This window comes from Nomascus leucogenys, chromosome 9, assembly GCF_006542625.1.
Source record: "Nomascus leucogenys isolate Asia chromosome 9, Asia_NLE_v1, whole genome shotgun sequence".
Taxonomy (NCBI): domain Eukaryota; kingdom Metazoa; phylum Chordata; class Mammalia; order Primates; family Hylobatidae; genus Nomascus; species Nomascus leucogenys.
In genome coordinates, this window is record NC_044389.1 from 60533833 (window position 1) to 60552749 (window position 18917).

Here is an 18917-nt window from a genome sequence, read left to right on the forward strand (position 1 = left end):
AATATACTGCTGGCATGCCTCCTTGGAGCTCAGTGTTGCAGGTTGTGTTCCCTGGGAAGAGACTCAGATGGAGATTAGCATGCAGGAAACATCAGTGAGTGCTCTCAGAATCAAACCCTGTAAAACGGAAAGGAATTAGGATTTGACTGAGAAAAGAGTTCAGGGGGACAATGCAGAAAGGCACCCTGGGAACTTTGAAGGTGGGAAGGCCCTTCAGAGTTGCTGAGGTGAGCTAAGACCCAGACTTTATATCCACCCACACCTAGGCACGGGAAATATATTGGCTGCTCCCAGAAAGGGGTCATTTTGGGCTCACAATGCTGGCATACACAGACTCATCATATTGACGAGAAGGTGGGGTTGCTCCCACAATAGGAGGCAGAAAGAAGCAAGTCTGAAACCCAAGATTCACTGGGCATCTCTTGGTTCCTTTATGTCCAGGAAAGCAACCGTCACCCAGCAAGTGTAATTATATCTTGTTGGGATGAAGGTCTGGGCACACCACCTCAGAGAGGCAACCTAGACCCACTGACAGGCTGCTGCAAAGCTGTGTAAAATCTGAAATGTGTAATAGAAGAGGGAAGACAAATATTAATCACAGCCTCAGAACCACCCGCAGCAGGGGACTATATTCTTTGTCCCACTACTCATCTATTTTTTTATTGAGATTACAGCCTGCCACAATGTAGGCTAGGATGAAATGGACTTGACCCTGGGCCCAAACAGATCTCGGTGGTACAAGGGGTTACACTGTAGTGGACCCCTCTTATATTCACTTCACACCTCTCAGCTCACTTCCTTATTCTATTACCTTGGCAGCCAGATGCACACCGGTGTAACTTGATACACTTTGCCTGAGCCACACCAAACATTACTCGCTTTTTGCACCACCCACCCCCTCATCCCATTTCTCCATTATCACTATATGGGACACCTGCAGGAACTTGCTAAGTGAATTTGATACAGGCACAAACATGGATGGGAAAAAGAATTAACACCCATGGAGTAAACTTTGCCTCATCCCATTCCTCATGAAGATAATTTTCAGGTGGCTTCTCTTCAGCTCCACAGAGGGTCCTTGGCATGTTTATTCCCCAGTTGCCCACAGAAGTGGTCAGCTCTGTAACACATTCTTGACTTGGCTTTCTCTCCTTCCCTATTTCATTCTTCCTTGTCTTCCATTCATTCTTGAGATCAATTACCCAAAGAAACTACCTCCATGCAAACCCTTGTCTTGGTTTCTGCTTTTGGGAGACCGATTTCGTGAGATTTCCTTCATCTCCACTTTACCATTGAGCCTACATTTTGCCCAAGGCCAGATAGTGAAATGAAAGGACACTTGGTGAATGTCTTCAATGCCTCATCACAAAGGTATCTTAGCAGTTATCTTGAAATCTGGACAACTTCAAGATTCACTTCACGTGAGAGTGAGTCCACTTTTGGAGGACTTCCTAAAGGCTGGCCAACACAAAGCCTTCTGTGAAGACAAGTTCCTCAGGGTCAGTGACAGCCTCCTCACATTGGATCCTTGGTAAAAACAAGTCAATAGGCACTGAACTGTCAATGTTGACAATCTGTTCCAAAATAATCTACCATTATCTTTTCCAAGCACTTACTAAGCTGCACAGCTGTTTTGTTTCACTAAAAATAATCTGTTCTCTATCAATCACACCTTATTTTAAAGTCATTTTTCAGCCGAATATCTGTAAACATAGTTTGCAGAATTCCTAATTATTTCACTATGTGCCTTCTCTCTCACTCTTTCCAAGATTCTATGATTTAAGATACCTTTACTTTGACTAAAACACTGGAATATCTTCTGTGTCATAGAGTATTTGGAATATGAATTCTCGGAGGATAGGCATTATAAAGATGTCTTTCATCTTAATATATCCACAGCACCTTGTTCACAGAAGATACCTGAATGTTTGTTGAATCAATTTACTTGAGATCTTAGCAGGTCCAGCTGTTGAGTTTTTTCAATATTGGTAACTCAGCAAATCTGTCTGGTGGTTGTCTGTCAGTCAGTATTGACTAAATTAAGCCCTAAGAACACAACTTTATTGTATTAACACACTGAGATTTAGCAGTTGTTTCTTACACTACATGTCCAAAGGACAGCAGGGGAGTTCTCTTCAACAAAGTCACTTAAGGATCTGGAATGAGAGGTTTCATTTCAACATATACTTCTATGATCACACAGGCAAGAAAAGGAAATATGGCAAATTAAAGACTGGCCCTTAAACTTCCACTCAGAAGTGACAGACAGTGCTTTGCACTGGTTTCTTCAGGCAAAGCAAGTCATATAACTAGCTTCAGAATTTTTTTTAAACAATGTACTTAGTAGTTTTCACCAGAAAAAAAAAAATGTAGCATGAATTTGTAATTATGTATTTTCCCCTGAATTATCTTGGCTCCCTAGTTCACTTTAGAAGAGACGTATCAACCTAAAAGCAGAGGTTTATACTGCACAAATAAAGAGTCAAAAACCAAGACAAAGGTATGCAGTTGCAAAATGGCCATTTATTGCCTACAGGGGAAGGAAAGGGAGGGAGAGAGGGGAAGTACACAGGTGCAAGGAAACAAGCATATATTTAGCCCTATACATCATGTGTGAGCAGTAACCAATCTCCAAAATGGAAAAAAATATTTTGTTATCTGACATAGTAGTTAAGGTTCTTAAGCACCTCCCTTCTGAGCTGCCACAAGATTTAAAAGGCAGGACTGCTTTTTTTTAGTCAATGTTCACATTAATGAAAAAATACTACCAACCGTGTCCTTTTGCACGCACACTTTGTACAGTGTCTATTGTGAAAAACATCTCAGCTGAGCAGTTTTGGTCAAGATTCAGACCTCATCAACTGTTTAACTGTAATAAATAGAAAAATAAAGCAGCTGGTGATTTTGTCAGAGAGAATGTGTTCAGTAAGAATAGAACCACTTTCTCCAGGGATGGCAGAGAGTGTTAAATGGTTAAAACACCTATAGAACCAGTCTATTAAACATTAAACACTAGCAAGCTACAATTACATGGCACTTCATTAAATATTCTAATTTTAAAAAAAATCTTAGATTTTAAACTGATTACTGAAACACAATAACAAGTTGATTTAGTCCTTGGCTTTTTCTTAGAACAAAAGCAAAGTAAATATACAACCTAAAAGAGCAGAATTTGTTTTGGAATAGTATCAATGGAAACTACCAAGTATTCAGGGAAAAAGTTACTAAAACACCTTGCTTGGTTTTACAGTCATGTGCTTTGCTTTCCAACCATTAGAATTAGATAGTTACAAAAACACTTTATAGGCCACAGAATGACTCAAATGTACGCAAAATAATGAATTCTTTAACTTAATGACAGGTAATGAAAATAAATTAACCTTTCCCTACTCAAAATGATAAACTGAGTGGAAAAGTAGATTGTCCCACGGACAATTAGTTGGCACTTGTTATATAGTTGAAAAAAATCACAACAGAAGATATAAATTAATCCATGGTGAATTTGACCGACACCCTGGCCCTTATAGAGAAAAAGTACATACACACTCTCTTTAAAAAAAAAAACAAAAAAAAAGCCCTCCATACTTCCCCACTCCAGAGACAACAAAGCCAAAGACGAAACATTCAACCTTCTCAAAATATTCCAAGTAGTTCTATTGAACTCTGTATCTCAGCTTCTCCAAGATGAAAAAGTTGTTTGCATTTGGACAACTGTACGAATGCCCATAGTGCACATCTCAGTGCTGCTGGTGTTTAAGAAATTTGTCACTCATAACCCTGAACAATTCCAGATCCAGCGTGCAGTAACACAGCCATCCAAATCCCTCCCCTCGAAAAGTTGGCAGAGCACCGCTCAGGAATTTCACAGGTAAGGGAATATATTTTTAGCAATTTAAGCACAGAGAAAGGACAGTACAGTTTCTAAGTAAATACAAACCCAGATACTGCATCACTTACTGCATCAAGATTGAAACAAGCAGCAGGATACTAAGTCTGTTTGGTAAGAAGCAAAGCCATTGTTTGACATCAATGCTGAATCAATTTTGTGACTTCAGGTAACTATAAACTAATTAAATGTGGTACATACAACAATTGATAGCTTGAAAGAAAATACATGTGATTTGAAATTAATACGAAACTGAAATGAGCAAGAAAGGACCACTTCTGCGAGGGTTACCATGATTCTTATGCTTTAGAGTTAAAAGTGACAGACATACAACTGGAAAATTATCTAAATTTTGAGAGATTGTTCTAACAAAAATAACTAGTAATAGGCACCAAACTAGAGCCTCTGAAAGATTCTGAAAGCTGAATGGACCATGCTACCACCATGCCAAAAGAGTCATATCACCTGGCATTTGTATATCCTTTTCATAATGTGATTTGTTTCTGATGACATACTTCTAAATGCAGTTCAATGCTACTCAGTTTATACAATGTACCATAAAAATTAACAATAAGCACAAATGTCCTTATGTCATATGCTTTGAAAGTGAAAACTATTTTGCTTAAAAAATATTCCATTACTTCAATGTCATGTCTGTTGAACGAAGAACTCAACATGCTTATTTTCCCTTGGTTTCAAGAAAAACCCAAGTCTAACCAAATGTATGCCACAAGGAACTGCCAACTGGGTTAATAAAGCTTGGTATTTTCCTGGTATCACCCTATTTCCTGGTGTAGGACCTGTGGTTTAATAGAGACATTTACATAAAAAAGGTATTTGGTTAAAACAAGAAATATGCATGCTCTTCCTTACCACCTTCCTGGAAAGAACTGCTTTCTTTCTTTCTGTGAATCTTGTTCAAGACATCCTGTAGTTTAGATATATGGGCTGCTTCTTTTTTACCCTCAAGCTTTTAGGTGACACTTATAAAATAAAGGTGAGCATATCATTCTATAAAATGAAAGATGTTCTTGGCATCCTGTTCTTAAACAGATTAGAACTTTGGTAAATAAGACAGGTTAAAGATGTACTAAAATGTTTGAATTAATTTTGGTGATCATGATGCTATTACAAAATTAGAATCACCCAAAGCAACCATAGTATAAAAGTTCTCATTTGCCTACAAATTTAAAACTTTAGTTCAAGTTTCTGGCGTCCCTAGTTAATTTGTCTACCTACAGTTCACACAGTTCTCCAAACATGATATGACTCAAAGAAGGGAAAGGTGCAAATGAATCTGCTACACATTAGAAAAGTGACCTTTTTTAAAGGGTAGGGCAGGTGGGAAAAAGAATATCTTACCAATGTGAGAATTCACATTTCTGTCAAAATGTAAGTATGTACGAGTGCTATTTTGAAAATGTGCCATAAAGTCTTTGCTTGCTATAAAAACCATTATTTTCCAAAAACTGGTCAGCATATTTTGCAAAGCTATTAAAATATCTCAGAAACAGAATAAAAAAGCTTAGAATCAAATAAGCATTGGGACACAGTCGATTTTATCATTAGAAAATCTAGCCATGTATTAGGAATGACATAATGATATGGTTATATGCCTCTGGTTCTTCAAAGAACATATTTAGCCTATTCTTCCCTGTGCTTTCTATACTCTGCTGTTTCACACTAAAAGTATAGATGGCATTAGTGATTTTTAGAAACGCTTGGAAATGCAAATACAAACTTAAATTTTCACCCATTTAACAATATAAACTTAGAATTTTAAAATGGAACACTATATTTGCCCATGTTCCAGTTTTAATGTGCCACATCCTCAATTCTAATATAATCTACCACAGAATCAAGTGATATGAGCCTTAGATATCTTTCAACTTTCTCCCTTGCTTCTCTGTGATTTAATATATAATTTTAAAACACCAAAAAAAATAGGGGCAAATAAGAAACAGCTTTTATATTTTTGCCAACTACACTAAAACACAGTGGCTTCTTTAATACATTCACACAGGATGCTAATTAGTAAAATTAAATACCTGCCTATGAATACCAGAAAAGTAATTTGAAAAAAGAAAGAGCTTGGAACAAGGCAAATGGGAGGGGAGGAAAAGCTGGTCTCAGAACCCATTGTGCCATACCTGACTTCAACATGTGATATTCAAACGAATGTTCACACGCCTTACATCAAAGAAATGAAACAAAAATATTCAGCTATGTTATTATACAAAATTTTTTTTACATAAAACATCATAAATCTGGAACAGATTTACTATATCTGAATTCTAAAAAGTTGCCTATAGAATGGTGCTGGGATTCTGTTCTCTGCTTGCTTTTAGGCAGTGCTGTTGCTTAAAAGTTGACACCAGGCACAATATTTTAAAACAAAATCAACAAGCAAGGAGCAGTAGGTGGATCTGAGCCTTTCCCAGATGTCAGGCCTGAGGATGCTGCAATATTCCCCATCAAAATGTGTAAAGCTATGAGGTGGATACTGATGCCTGAGAGAGTGGGTGACTTGACATGCACTTGTATGACTGTAATAATGGCAAACAGTACAGTCTTCTCTTCCTCAAACAATACTGTTTTAGTAAATTTAAAGAACATTCCAGTTCTTAGACAAATATCAAAATAATATTTAACGGTTTTAAAAAAACATGTATCACATTCTAAAAATGCCCAGATTTTCTTTTATCTTCTGATTAAAATATGCAGCAGCCCAATGGCATAAAGCTTAACTCATTCTGATAACTAGAAAGTATATGAGCATATATATTTTACTTTCATTGAATATATATATATATATATATATGTATGTCATTCACCTCTTCCTTTTGGCTTCTCACTGCCAAAGTTCCAAATGGCATGCGGTTTAACAAGACAATGCTGAGGAAAGCAGCATTTCTGATCATCTGAATTGGCAGCTCAAAACAGATACCACTCCTTTTACAAAGGGAACAAAGGGTGAAGGGTATGTGAAATTTGGGCAGTGGGCTAAAGGGAAACCGTGCACATGAAATTTGGGTTACCATGCCCCAAGTGTGTACCACCCAAAACATAACACAATTACCTACTTCAACAGAGCTACTACCAACATTTACTAAAACCACATTAAAAATACACAGGATAATGAATGGTTTGAAAGAGCGCATTTGAAGCAGAGAGAACCCAATTACACACCTTCCTGCAACAGAGTGCCTCGATCATACACAAAATAAACTTAAGCTGTTTACAATGTTTCCCATTTTTTTTATTTTTTCCCTCTACATTTAACTATTAAAAAAGTTTTTTATTAATAAATGGGCTCCTCTGTGGTTCATATACAATCATAAGTGAACTTTAAATTCCATTTTATACAAACATCTCAAAAAATATTGGGAGTGAAGTATGGTAGGAAATATTGCTCACATTGCTAATTAACATGCGTATATGAAAGGAGGAAAATGTTTTGTTAGTGCATATACCTCCAGAGCAGAAAACCCACCCAAAACAAAAGATCTAAAATAAAACATACAGTAGCTGATTACAAAAAAAGGTAATGTCCACAAAATTAAGTTTTTCATGCTATTCTACTTTCCAGTACTATGCTTCAGGTAATCAATTTGCATGGCTAGATGTTGGATACTTGAGGTATATAAGAAGGGAAACCTGCATGTTGAGGAAAATCTGTCATCTTAAGGGTTGCTTCTTTTTGTTTATTCTGGTACTTTAACATTTTTAAAAGATATTTTATTTGCATCAAAATTCACTGAACTACAATGACATTCCAATTATAATAGATGACAAACAACGCCTCTATCACTAGGCACTTTTAAAAGGGAGTTTAGGCTTTACAGAACCCTTCTGATGCAATCCCATGTATGGTATGACATCATCCCACCACCCTCGTCCCACTAAAATTACCCTCTGGGGAAATATTACCTTATATAGCCTGATTAATTTACTATGGAAGAAATTAGCATAAAATGACCAAAGTAAATGCATCATTTAAGACTAATAAAACAGCCTAAGATGTTAGGTTTGAAAGAGGAGACAAATTGTGTATATTTAAAACTAATTAAATAATTTAAATTTGACCTGTACTTTATATATTAGTGAGACACAAATATAGGCTATTGTCTTTTAAAATTTCATTCACATAATGGAAAATTTCTTGTTTATTAAAAATATCACATTTTGAGACTAGAAACAGTAAAGTGCATGAAAAGTTTAAAATATAAATTTCAGAAAACTCTTATAGCAGCAAAAAAGCAGAATAAAGAAAAACTTAAAAACACAGACACAACCTTTTCCTGTTACTGTGCCATAATTAACATCAAGTAGCCAACCAATTTTTCCCCAGAAAACAGTATTCTGTTCACTGCCTCTTGAGTCACAGATTTTCAACTGGCCCCTCCTAGGCAAAAAAAAGATTCCAACATACCTAAAGGCATCAACAATTGGGAATAAACCAGTAGCTTCTTAATTCAACCCTGACAGACAACTGAAACAAAGATTAAAAGCATATGATGGCCATTTGGCAGCTAGAGTCAGGAAAATGACCCAACGTTTTCAACTACTGCCCCAAATTTGTTCTCTCTCCCAAATCCTTTGCACTGTCATCTCAAAAAACCAACAGCCACATAATCTATGTTGGAAACACATAAAATATCTGTATGATTTTCCCCATCTGAAACTTTGATCAAGGCCTTTTTATTCAGCAGATTTTTTTCTTCTTTTAACATTTGACTATAATGGCAAAAATGATATAGGTCATATAACATCTGTTTTCCTGGCACAACCAGACAGAAAGAAGGCTGAATTGGAATAAGGAAAAATTCATTCTGTGGGCATCCTAAACATACCGCATTCTCTTCTCAAGGTATGTGGCAATACAGATTACTTACTCTTTCTCTATAAATAAACTTGAGAGACAGGCTTAGAATTAATACTTCCAATAAGGCTATATAGAGAGGACAAAAAAAATAAAGTGATTCCTCAAAAAACTCCAAACCAGCATTTGGCCAACAAATTGTCATGTGGTGTTACATGCTTGATTATGAAAGCATACGGTGCAACCATCTTTAATTTTTCAAATTTTCTTACAATGTATAGAGGCTATATCATAGTTTATGTACAGAATAAGCTAACTTAAGTACTCTGTTAATGTGCAAATGACTTGGGAATCCAAAAATCAGTTATAAAGGAAAAATTCAAGGTTTTCCCTGGAAGGCATATCATCATTCAGTTTAAAATACTGCATTTATAGTTTTTAAAAATTGCCTTTTATAAAATGGTTGGCTCACTGAAACCATTCAAAAGAAAGTATTTGTTTTGGAAAAACAAATACACTGTTGTTGGGCCTCAAATTGGTAATTTATCAGTTTTGAATGCTGGCTCTTAATACAATATAAAGAAGGTCCAATTTAAAAACATGTTCAATTAAAATTTTGGAAAAAGAGTAATACTTTGGTTCCAGCCCTACTGCCAAATGATGCCAATATGCACAAAAATGTGTACAAAGTCTTACAGCAAACACATAATGAAAGAAACCTGAAGAAGCAGCTTAAGGATGGCCATACTTCACTCCTACATACTTTGATTTACAACTGTACAGGTCCATAGCAACAGATCCCCGTCTTGGCGGGGCAGTACTCCACTACCTCCGATTAGGCAAGTGAACACCATTGACAAGAGGCAGGAGTGGAGGGTGGAGTTCAAGTTGTGTTAACAGTGAGAAGTGGTCTGAAGGGATGTGAGGGTGTGGACACCCAGTGATGTTGTTCTCAACCAGCCATTGAGGATCTAAAGGCCCCAGGACACCAAGCACGTTCATATGAGTCTTGGAATAGAAAATGTAGTCAATCACGCCCTGGAAAGAGATTGGGGATAGGAAAAAAAGAAAAATTCAAGATATATAAAGAACAATCCATAATTTATAAAAACTAAAAAACTGAATACCCTTTCTTCTGGTACCTGTTGTCTTGATAGTGGGTCAAATAAGGCTCAAATATTCAATGGGTATTACATGAAATAAACGTGGCTCAATAGGGAAACACAGCACGCTATTGGAATTATAAATCCTTCCATTTGTGTGTAAGTGATAATTTGAGAAGCTAAACACATTAAATTATGTCTAGTCATCTTTAGAATTGGCCTGCTTGGTTTAGTGAAATCCAACGTATCAGTATAAATATAATGGAGCCTGTACTAATCCTATTGGCTATAATAAGTAGAAAATAAGAATATTTACATAAGCACATACATAGTTAATGGTATTATTTTCAATTATTTGCATATCAAGATATCCAAACACACCTGACTGAAGCTGTAGTAAACCATGTTTATGGACTTGCTAATCCTAGTTTAGCTTTCCCAGATTTGCTATATACATACAAAACACTACACAGTTAAGTATTCTATTCTTAATTTAAAATACTCATTTTCACAAATACTGGAATATGTATAAATTCTGGATTTCCTTGCTACATAAGGGTAACTCAGCAAAAATCATTCATCAGGAAGCCATACATAGCAGTTTTATCTCTCAGAGCTAGATGACTTGATTTGTCTGATCAGTAAGTCTAAAACCAGGGGGCTTTTATTATCCCAGGTTGTGTATGCAAGGCAGCAAAATCAAATTTCTTCCTATCTAGTTCCTATTCATATCAAGACAGCCTGAGCCCAAGTAGTGAGAAATATTTCTACACCTGTAAAAACCTATTTACAAATACTATACATGAGTTCCAGCCAATACTTTAACTGGTATAATAATGAAATGGGCTACTTAAAAAATAAAAACTTTTAATGAAAACAAATTTTTTTATTGTGAGATTTTGGACACAATCATTTCAGTTTGTTGATTTTCATTTGACCAATATCAAAACACCAAAACGGTTCCTCTTCTAAGAGACAAGATTCAGGTGCAGTGTCTCATGCCTGTAATCCCAACCCTTTGGGAGGTGGGGGCAAGAGGATGGGCTTAAGTCCAGGAGTTCAAGACCAGCCTGGTAAACATAATGAGACCCAGGTTTTTATGAAAAATTTAAATATTAGCCAGGTGTAGCGGCAGGCACCTATAGTCCCAGCTACTCAGAGGGCTGAGGCAGGAGGCTCACTTGAGGCCAGGAGTTTGAGGCTACTTATAATTGTCCCACTGCTTTCCAGCCTGGCTGACAGCAAGACTCCGTCTCTTAAAAAATAATAATAAAAGAAAAGAAACAAAAAGAAGCCCTTATCCAACCTTACTTTACCACAAATTAAGGAACTTACATGAGTCCAGGGGACTCCAAGTTTAAACAGTCAAAAAATGATAGGATCATAAGATATTATCCCTTCATTTTGGTTATAATGCCTAGTTTTACAGTGATATTTTAGAAAATGAGTTAACAAGGATCACGGTAGTTTTATTTCTCCTTATGAGACAACTTTTTGCTTCAATTCTAAAATAAAACACGTGAAATAATCTCAATTACTTATGTTGAATAAAATCTCCTATAGGGCCGGGCACAGTGGCTCATGCCTGATGCCTGTAGTCCCAGCACTTTCAGAGGCCAAGGCGGGCAGATCACTTGAGGCCAGGAGTTAATTACCAGCCTCGCCAACATGGTGAAACCTCCTCTCTACTAAAAATACAAAAAAAAATGGCTGGGTCTGGGGGCATGCACCTGTAGTCTCAGCTCCTAGGGAGGTCAAGGCACAAGAATTGCTTCAACCTGGGAGGCAGAGGTTGCAGTGAACTTAGAACATGCCACTGCACTCCAACCTGGGCGACAAACCCTCCTACATCTTACAACCTTATTAGAGTGCCGTCATGCACATCAACTGCTAGAGTTCTTTGCAAAGGTAGGCCCCAAGAAAAAGTTAAACACTCCAGGAAGTAAGATGCTTTTAATTGAATGCATCACTTGTAACTATTTTCTTGGTTTGAAATATCCAGAGTAAAAACTCTTATCAAAACTCTTAGCCAGGTTATGTCTGTGAATTCACCCAACATATTTGTACATATGCATCTATGAGGAGGATCCCTAACTTTGATCATATGCACAAAGAAGGTTATAGACTAATGACTTTTAACCCTTTTGAGTCAGTTTCTTTTTTAAAAGATATAATACTAATAATGTGGGAAAATGCACTCTTTATATTAGTAAAGACTTATTGTATAAGTCTATAGAAGTGTATTTGAACAAAAAGTCAAAACACAACAAAAATATTAATAGTCTGAGTTACCATTATGCTAAGCTTTTTTAAAAGAATGCCAGAAAATTACAATATCAATTTCATAATGTAACAGAAAAGTTTACTATTTGCTATAAAATAAAAGCTGTCCTTCCCTTTTTTTATTAAATGATTTGGGCACACCCTCAGATTAGAGGATAAACGTGGGGTGAGGAGCAGCAGCAGTAGGTTTGAATTAAGCTGTTTATTAAACTTACCTGGTCTGAAAGTAATGTTGAAAGAGGAGTAATTCTTCTAATTGTTTACCCTTCAGTTCATTCCAAATCAGTTTACAATTAAATGAATCTGAGCTCTAAATACCTCTTTTCTACATTTCTATCTTGTTCAAAGACCAAGAAAGTAAACAAATACTAAGCTAAGCAAACAAAATTTAACACCTCACTGATACAATGGCCCCTCACTAATACAATTGGATCTGCATTCAATGCTGATCACATGGCATTTTATATTTGATGTTACCTATCCTTTTTTACTGATTGCTTTCAATATTGGGATAGCATTAATTATGTAAAATATATGTATAAAACTGAAAAGTTCATTTTCTGTTACTTGGACTAAGAGCTCAATTCTCTCTACTCAGGTGTGCCCTTAGTCTCTAGCCATCCTTCCTTGAAATACTATTCTATCCTCTCATCCCATCTATCTATCCAGCCAGCCTATTTATCTTCCCATATATTACTCTCTCCCACCAACTTATACCTTTATCCTTCTCTCTGATCCTATCTTATACATCCAAACATCAAACACTCTCTGAGCCAGGCATTTTTCTAGTTCTTTAGCCATACTTATTTGAACAATGTAAATAGCTCAATAGGATTTTCGATTCAATTATTAACACATGTAAGAGCTTTTGAAGGACCGTCAATAAATAATTTTAAACAAATTCAGATGACTGAGGAAGGTGGATTAATCTCCCAAATTGTGTTTCTCTGATTTTTTATTTACGGACAAGGAAGAAGTAAGCTTTAAAAAAGTCTAGGCTGGGCACAGTGGCTCACACCTGTAATCCCAGTACTTTGGGAAGCTGAGGTAGACGGATTGCTTGAGCCCAGGAGTTCAAGACCAGCCTGGGCAACATGGTGAAACCCTGTCTCTACAAAAAAAAAAAACCCTCAAATATACAAAAATTAGCCCAAGACCAGCCTGGGCAACATGGTGAAACCCTGTCTCTACCAAAAAAACCCCTCAAAAATACAAAAATTAGCCAGGCATGGTGGCACACACCTGTAGTCCCAGCTACTCAAGAGGCTGAGGTGGAAGGATTGCTTGAGCCCAGGAGGGTGAAGCTGCAGTGAGTCATGACTGTGCCACTCTAGGTGACAGAGTGAGACCCTGTCTCAAAAAAAAAAAAAAAAAAGTCTAGGCTGGGTGTGGTGGCTTACACCTGTAATCCCAGCACTTTGGGAGGCTGAGGCAAGCAGATGGCTTGAATCCAGGAGTTTGAGACCAGCATGGGCAACATGGCAAAACCCTGTCTCTACTAAAAATACAAAAAATTAGCTGGGCATGGTGGTGTGTGCCTGTAGTCCTAGCTATCTGGGAGGCAGAGGTAGGAGGATGTCTTGAGCACACGAGTCTGAGGCTGCAGTGAGCAAAAATCTTGCCACTGCACTCCAGCCTGGGTGACAAATTGAGACTCTATCTTAAAAAAAAAAAAAGGCTATGTGAAATAGAATAAAATTTTTTTCTTTTTACCTACACACATACCTCAACAATAATAATAGTTGCAGAATTACTAAACACTCATTTTCAGGAACTTTATCACAGGTTTTCTGGGTTATACTGGGAGATATATATCACTACAGTTACAAGGATAGGATTTAAGCTGTGGTAAACTGTGTATCATTATAAGGTATTCCTTTAAGCTTACATAAAAGCAATGATGTGCTAGAGTCAGCTAGTACTAGCTTTCTTAGCACCTCTTCCGAACTCTGTGTTCAATGGTATCATGTTGGGAGACAGGATTCTGCTACAGAAGTACTTAAACCACAGAAATCGGCAAACACCACAAATCAGAGCTTTTTCCCAAAAAGCTCATTATTAAATATTTACCAGCACATCACTACATATGAGTGGCTGGAACAAAATGAACTATCGCTGGATTGAATTATCTTTTCTAATAGCAAAAATACTAAATTAGATTCAATTTCTAAGCAATTTTTTTTCACTTCATGGTTATGAAAGCTGATTAGTAACACATGAATTTCTTTTCCTCCTCCTATTTGTTTCTTGGAAAGGAGCTAACCCACACAAAAATAGAAAAAGGTTATTGGAGATATAAGGGAGGCCATTTGTAAATTTCCTTTGGCATTTTATTAAATTCCCTCTAGGCTTCTTATACCAAACCGCTAACACTTGGATTTTTCCGGATAGTATAAGATTCTACTATAAATGCCTGAAATGCCAGAAAGTCAAAGAGAGGTACAATAGCAGAGCTACAGGTACACAGAGTGATCAGAAAACCAGCACTGGGAAAGAGATTACATAAAGCCACCACAATCTGTCTTTCTAAAGAATAGCTGGTCCTGTACAATCAGCCTTTCCATTTTTTTCATATTTGTCAAAAAATGTTTCTTTTCCTTTTAGAGTGTCCCACTGCCTAGGAATATATTAGTATAAATACATGGATATAAAATAGAACCAAAGTACAACCTTCTCTAACCCCATACCCAAAAGAAGCCTGAAAAATTTAAAGATACTAAGACATCAATGGAAACTAGAAAGAAAATCTTGAGAAAATACTATATAAATTCATTCAAAGTGAGTTTTGCTATATTCGGTGCTTTTCTGTGGGGTGGGGGGAGGGAGGTTACTGCTGAAAGTTAGGGATGGTTTGAGCAGGTGAGGGTTAACTACGTTGATATATACAAAGTGCTTTGACCAGTGCCTGGTACCTAGTGAGCATTTTAGAAGTTTTTGTTATTATATTATTTGAAATCTAAACAAACAAGAGAGCAAGAAGAATTTAAGACAACAATAGCCACAAAACCCAATAAACCTACTTATATTTAGGTGCATACTTAGCCTAGACATTTTAAGAATCTAAAAATTCCTGAAGATTATACAATTAATCATAAAGAATTTACACCTTTTTTGTTACATGCTTGTATCTGAAATAATTTCTACACCTGCCCAAAGGCTGCCACTCACTTTGAAATCAAAGGTGTAATTGGTGTAAGGCATCAAGTTATTTTCATAGGCGCTCTTAAGTTGGAAGCCATGTGTGATTCTCCCTTCTGAGCTTCCATTCTTTCCATTGCAGCTGAAGTTCATAAGACACTCATTGTACCTTAGTTCCTTGAAGTCTTTATGGTTGTCAGCTACTCCTCCATTGCTTAAGTATTCCACAACACCTGGTAGAATAAAGAGGCGACACTTCCATTTAGCATTCAGACCTTATACAAGGATTCACAGCCAAGACTTGTTACCAGGTTAATCCACCAGGCTCAGAGTAGTTTTCTTAGGTTAAGCCATATAAAACTGCCTTTTGTCGTTGTTTAAAAATAAAAAATCAAATACCAGCCATTTCATATGAGTCAATCAAATGAATCAAAGGATGTCTGCCTATTTCAGAACAAAATATATCAGGAACACTCAAGATATCCTTAGTTTTCTTAGTGGTTCTTCAGGCTGAAGATCATTTCCAGGACCTAGGATGGCATTCACCAGGAAGGTATTAACCCTAAATGTTTTTGGAAAATTATTCCAAACCACTATCTCTTTAGTATTTCCCCATCCTAAGCAATCAACAACTTTGCGAATATATAAGTAGAGCACATTAATAAAAAATCGTTTACAACAAAAACGGATTTTGCATCTTCAACATTTCAATATCTAATGTCAGCTAGACAATATCATTCTTTATTTTGAGCTAGAGTGAGTTTTCTCAGTCTGACACTACAAAGAATATTATATGCCAGAAGTATACCACTTGGGTAAAAATACAAGGCTGAAGAGAAGAATAGCATTCAGAAAAGTGCACTGCTTCCACTGAATTAGCAAACATGAAAACAGTATCAAAACCCTTATGATGATTAGTGCACTGTTAAGAGTCATCTTTCTATTTGTAATAAGGATTGATGGTAAGATATAATGAATGTGTGATAAGCACAATATCAGTATTGTAAATAGCTCAGAAGGCACTATCATTTGTCTAGTATTTGCTACATGCCAGGCACTGTTCTAAGTGCTTTATTCATGTAAATCTCACAAACAATTCCATGAAGTAGATAACATGATTCCCCCCTTGTTAAAAATGAAGAACTAGGCTGGGTGCGGTGGCTCACGCCTGTAAAACTCCCAACACTTTGAGGGGCCGAGGTGGGTGGATCACCTGAGGTCAGGAGTTCGAGACCAGCCTGGCCAACATGGTGAAAGCCTGTCTCTACTAAAAATACAAAAATTAGCTGGGCGTGGTGGCATGCACCTGTAATCCCAGCTACTGGGAGGCTGAGGCAGGAGAATCGCTTGAACCCGGGAGGCGGAGGTTGCAGTGAGTCAAGACTGCACCACTGCACTCCAAGCCTGGCAACAAGAGCACAACTCTGTCTCAAAAAAAAAAAAAAGGAAAAATGAGGAACTTAGTCACAGATTGCATAGTTCATAAGTAGCAGAATCAGGATCCAACCATGACAGTCTGGTAGCAAAGTCGTTTCACTACGTTGTGTTGCCAAATGACAGCTAACTGGTTTCAATATGTCAAATACAATGGAAGAAAAACTTGCACTTGAGAGTAATTCAACTTAAGAAAGGATTAAGAAAGGAGCATGTGGTTAAAGTGCCAATTAGGCTAGGGGTTAAAGACAAACATTTATAAACAACGATTTCAGCATTATTTGCTAAGAAGAAATAGATGTTTTCAAGTTCAGTGACTTTTTTTAATATTCCAAGTGTAGGCATTTAGGTTATCTTATAGTAACCTTATTGTTACTTTAAGTAACTTAAAATAGCCTAGTAGTGATAATATACAAAATTTAGCATATGCTTTGGTATTGGCAAAAGAGTAATAGTCTAATGTTTTCCATTTGATACCTAAAATGCGGAAATTATTTTTAAAAAAGTAAAATGATAAAAGTTCAGACATAAAGTACTTCAGTGGAGCTCAAGAAGTAATATGAAGCCCTAGGATAATTTTGATCATTCTTCTGTAACTATTAACATTATCCAAATATCATTTAATGAATTCACTTAAAAGTCGCTAACATTATTAAACTAGATAGCGACATGTAATGAATATTTTCTGGCTGCCCCTTCAGATCACCCTTCTGCAGTACACTCTGTCCCTCAGGCAGCTGATCTTTATTGCATCAACTGCAAATCCCTGCCCGCTCTAGCTTCTGGTTGGATTTGATCAATGGGCAGCCTAGCAGGAGATGAGAGGACAGAAGCAGAGTGAGGTAAGAATATATATTCCCCTGGCTTCTTTTTGGTTTGCCAGGGATTGACCGCTTCATGCAATTCAAAGCCATCACTCCTATTATGTGGCCCTTTCCTACAACTGTATTTTTTCCAAGTTCTAATGACAGACAGCTCCCACCACTTTCCCTTTTAGGTAGAGGAGTGGTAAAGAGATCTATTACTAAATCCCCTAGTGGCAGAGTACTGCATCATTTATTGCTTTGTTTCCCTTAAACGAGCCAACACCTTTGGAAATAGCTTCTTTATTAAACTCTCTTCTATTACCTTATGTCCCATCCATGGGATTCTTACTGATACATTCCTTAATTTAGAAGAGAAATTATCTACTCAAAATTTAGGAGCTAGCTGGCCTCCGAACCAAGAGTAAAAGTGAAATTGACAGCAGTGAGGAAATGATGTTATAAATACCTGAATCTGGCAATGAGTTAAGATCTGCACATAGCACCAGCGGGATGGAATTAGGATCTGCAGTTGGGCTGCCAGGCCTACTAGAGGCTTTCTCCAGAATGTTTTTAACCTCTGAGACAAACATCATGGTCTGGATGAGCTTCACATCAGAATACTCTGGGTCCCAATGCATGTGGGCATTTGCCACTATAAGCAGCTGTTTGTCTGCAGCATGAATAGGCTTCATACCTAAATTTAAACATTACAAAAAGAAGACAAAGTTATGCTTTATGTTTGAAGAAATGTGGCATCCTCAGGTTTTCTCAATATGATCCATAGCTACTTCTTTACTCTTTTCCAAGAATTTATAACTTCCCTTTTATCTCATAAAGTAATTCTTAGAAGCTAAAGGGCTGAGATTCTGGTAATCCTACTATGGGAATTACTCTCCTAGATCAAGTTGGCAAACTGTAGCCCATGGGCTAAATCTGGCCCACAAATTTGGTACAGCCCTTTAAATATCTGTCATTTAAACAGCACAATAATGTAGTAAGGCAGGTTTTCAGTTGAGTTACCTAAACCTCAATTTAAATTCTTACTACTGTCTAGTACTCATTCACCTTGCATTTCCCAAGCACAACACAGCACAATTGTGATAGGTCAGTAGTAAAGGCAGTAAATTATATTAACCTATATATGATAAAATAAGAAAGTCATTTGCTACCTGAACAAATTCACACCATATACCGAAATAACATTATTTTTAAAATCAGAATTAGAGAGTAGTGTGCTATAAAAGTCTGGACACTTGGGTTTTAGACTTAGCTTTCTTACTAATTATTTTATGTAGTCTTGGGTCAGTAATTTAACCAGATTCTTTTGGGAAATGAAATATTCAACTAGAATATCTCTAAGGTTTTTTTTATTCCCATAATTCTATGTTTTTTAATTATGTTAAACATTAACAAAGTACTTTCCAAATGGTAGATGGAATACATTA

At 36.7% G+C, this 18917-nt stretch overlaps 1 protein-coding gene across 1 annotated transcript in view; it reads right to left on the bottom strand.

The window, feature by feature from the left end:
• Window positions 1-2503: 2503 nt before the first annotated feature.
• The window catches only part of CNOT6L (CCR4-NOT transcription complex subunit 6 like), a 107664-nt gene continuing 91250 nt past the window's right edge, over window positions 2504-18917 (bottom strand). Inside the window, exons 10-12 of the mRNA XM_030819037.1 lie at window positions 17939-18166; window positions 15263-15465; window positions 2504-9746 (exon numbers count right to left, since the gene is read on the bottom strand). Of these exons, the coding sequence (XP_030674897.1) occupies window positions 9534-9746; window positions 15263-15465; window positions 17939-18166 (644 nt within the window). The 3' untranslated portion in view covers window positions 2504-9533. The remainder of the gene's footprint in view (window positions 9747-15262; window positions 15466-17938; window positions 18167-18917) is intronic.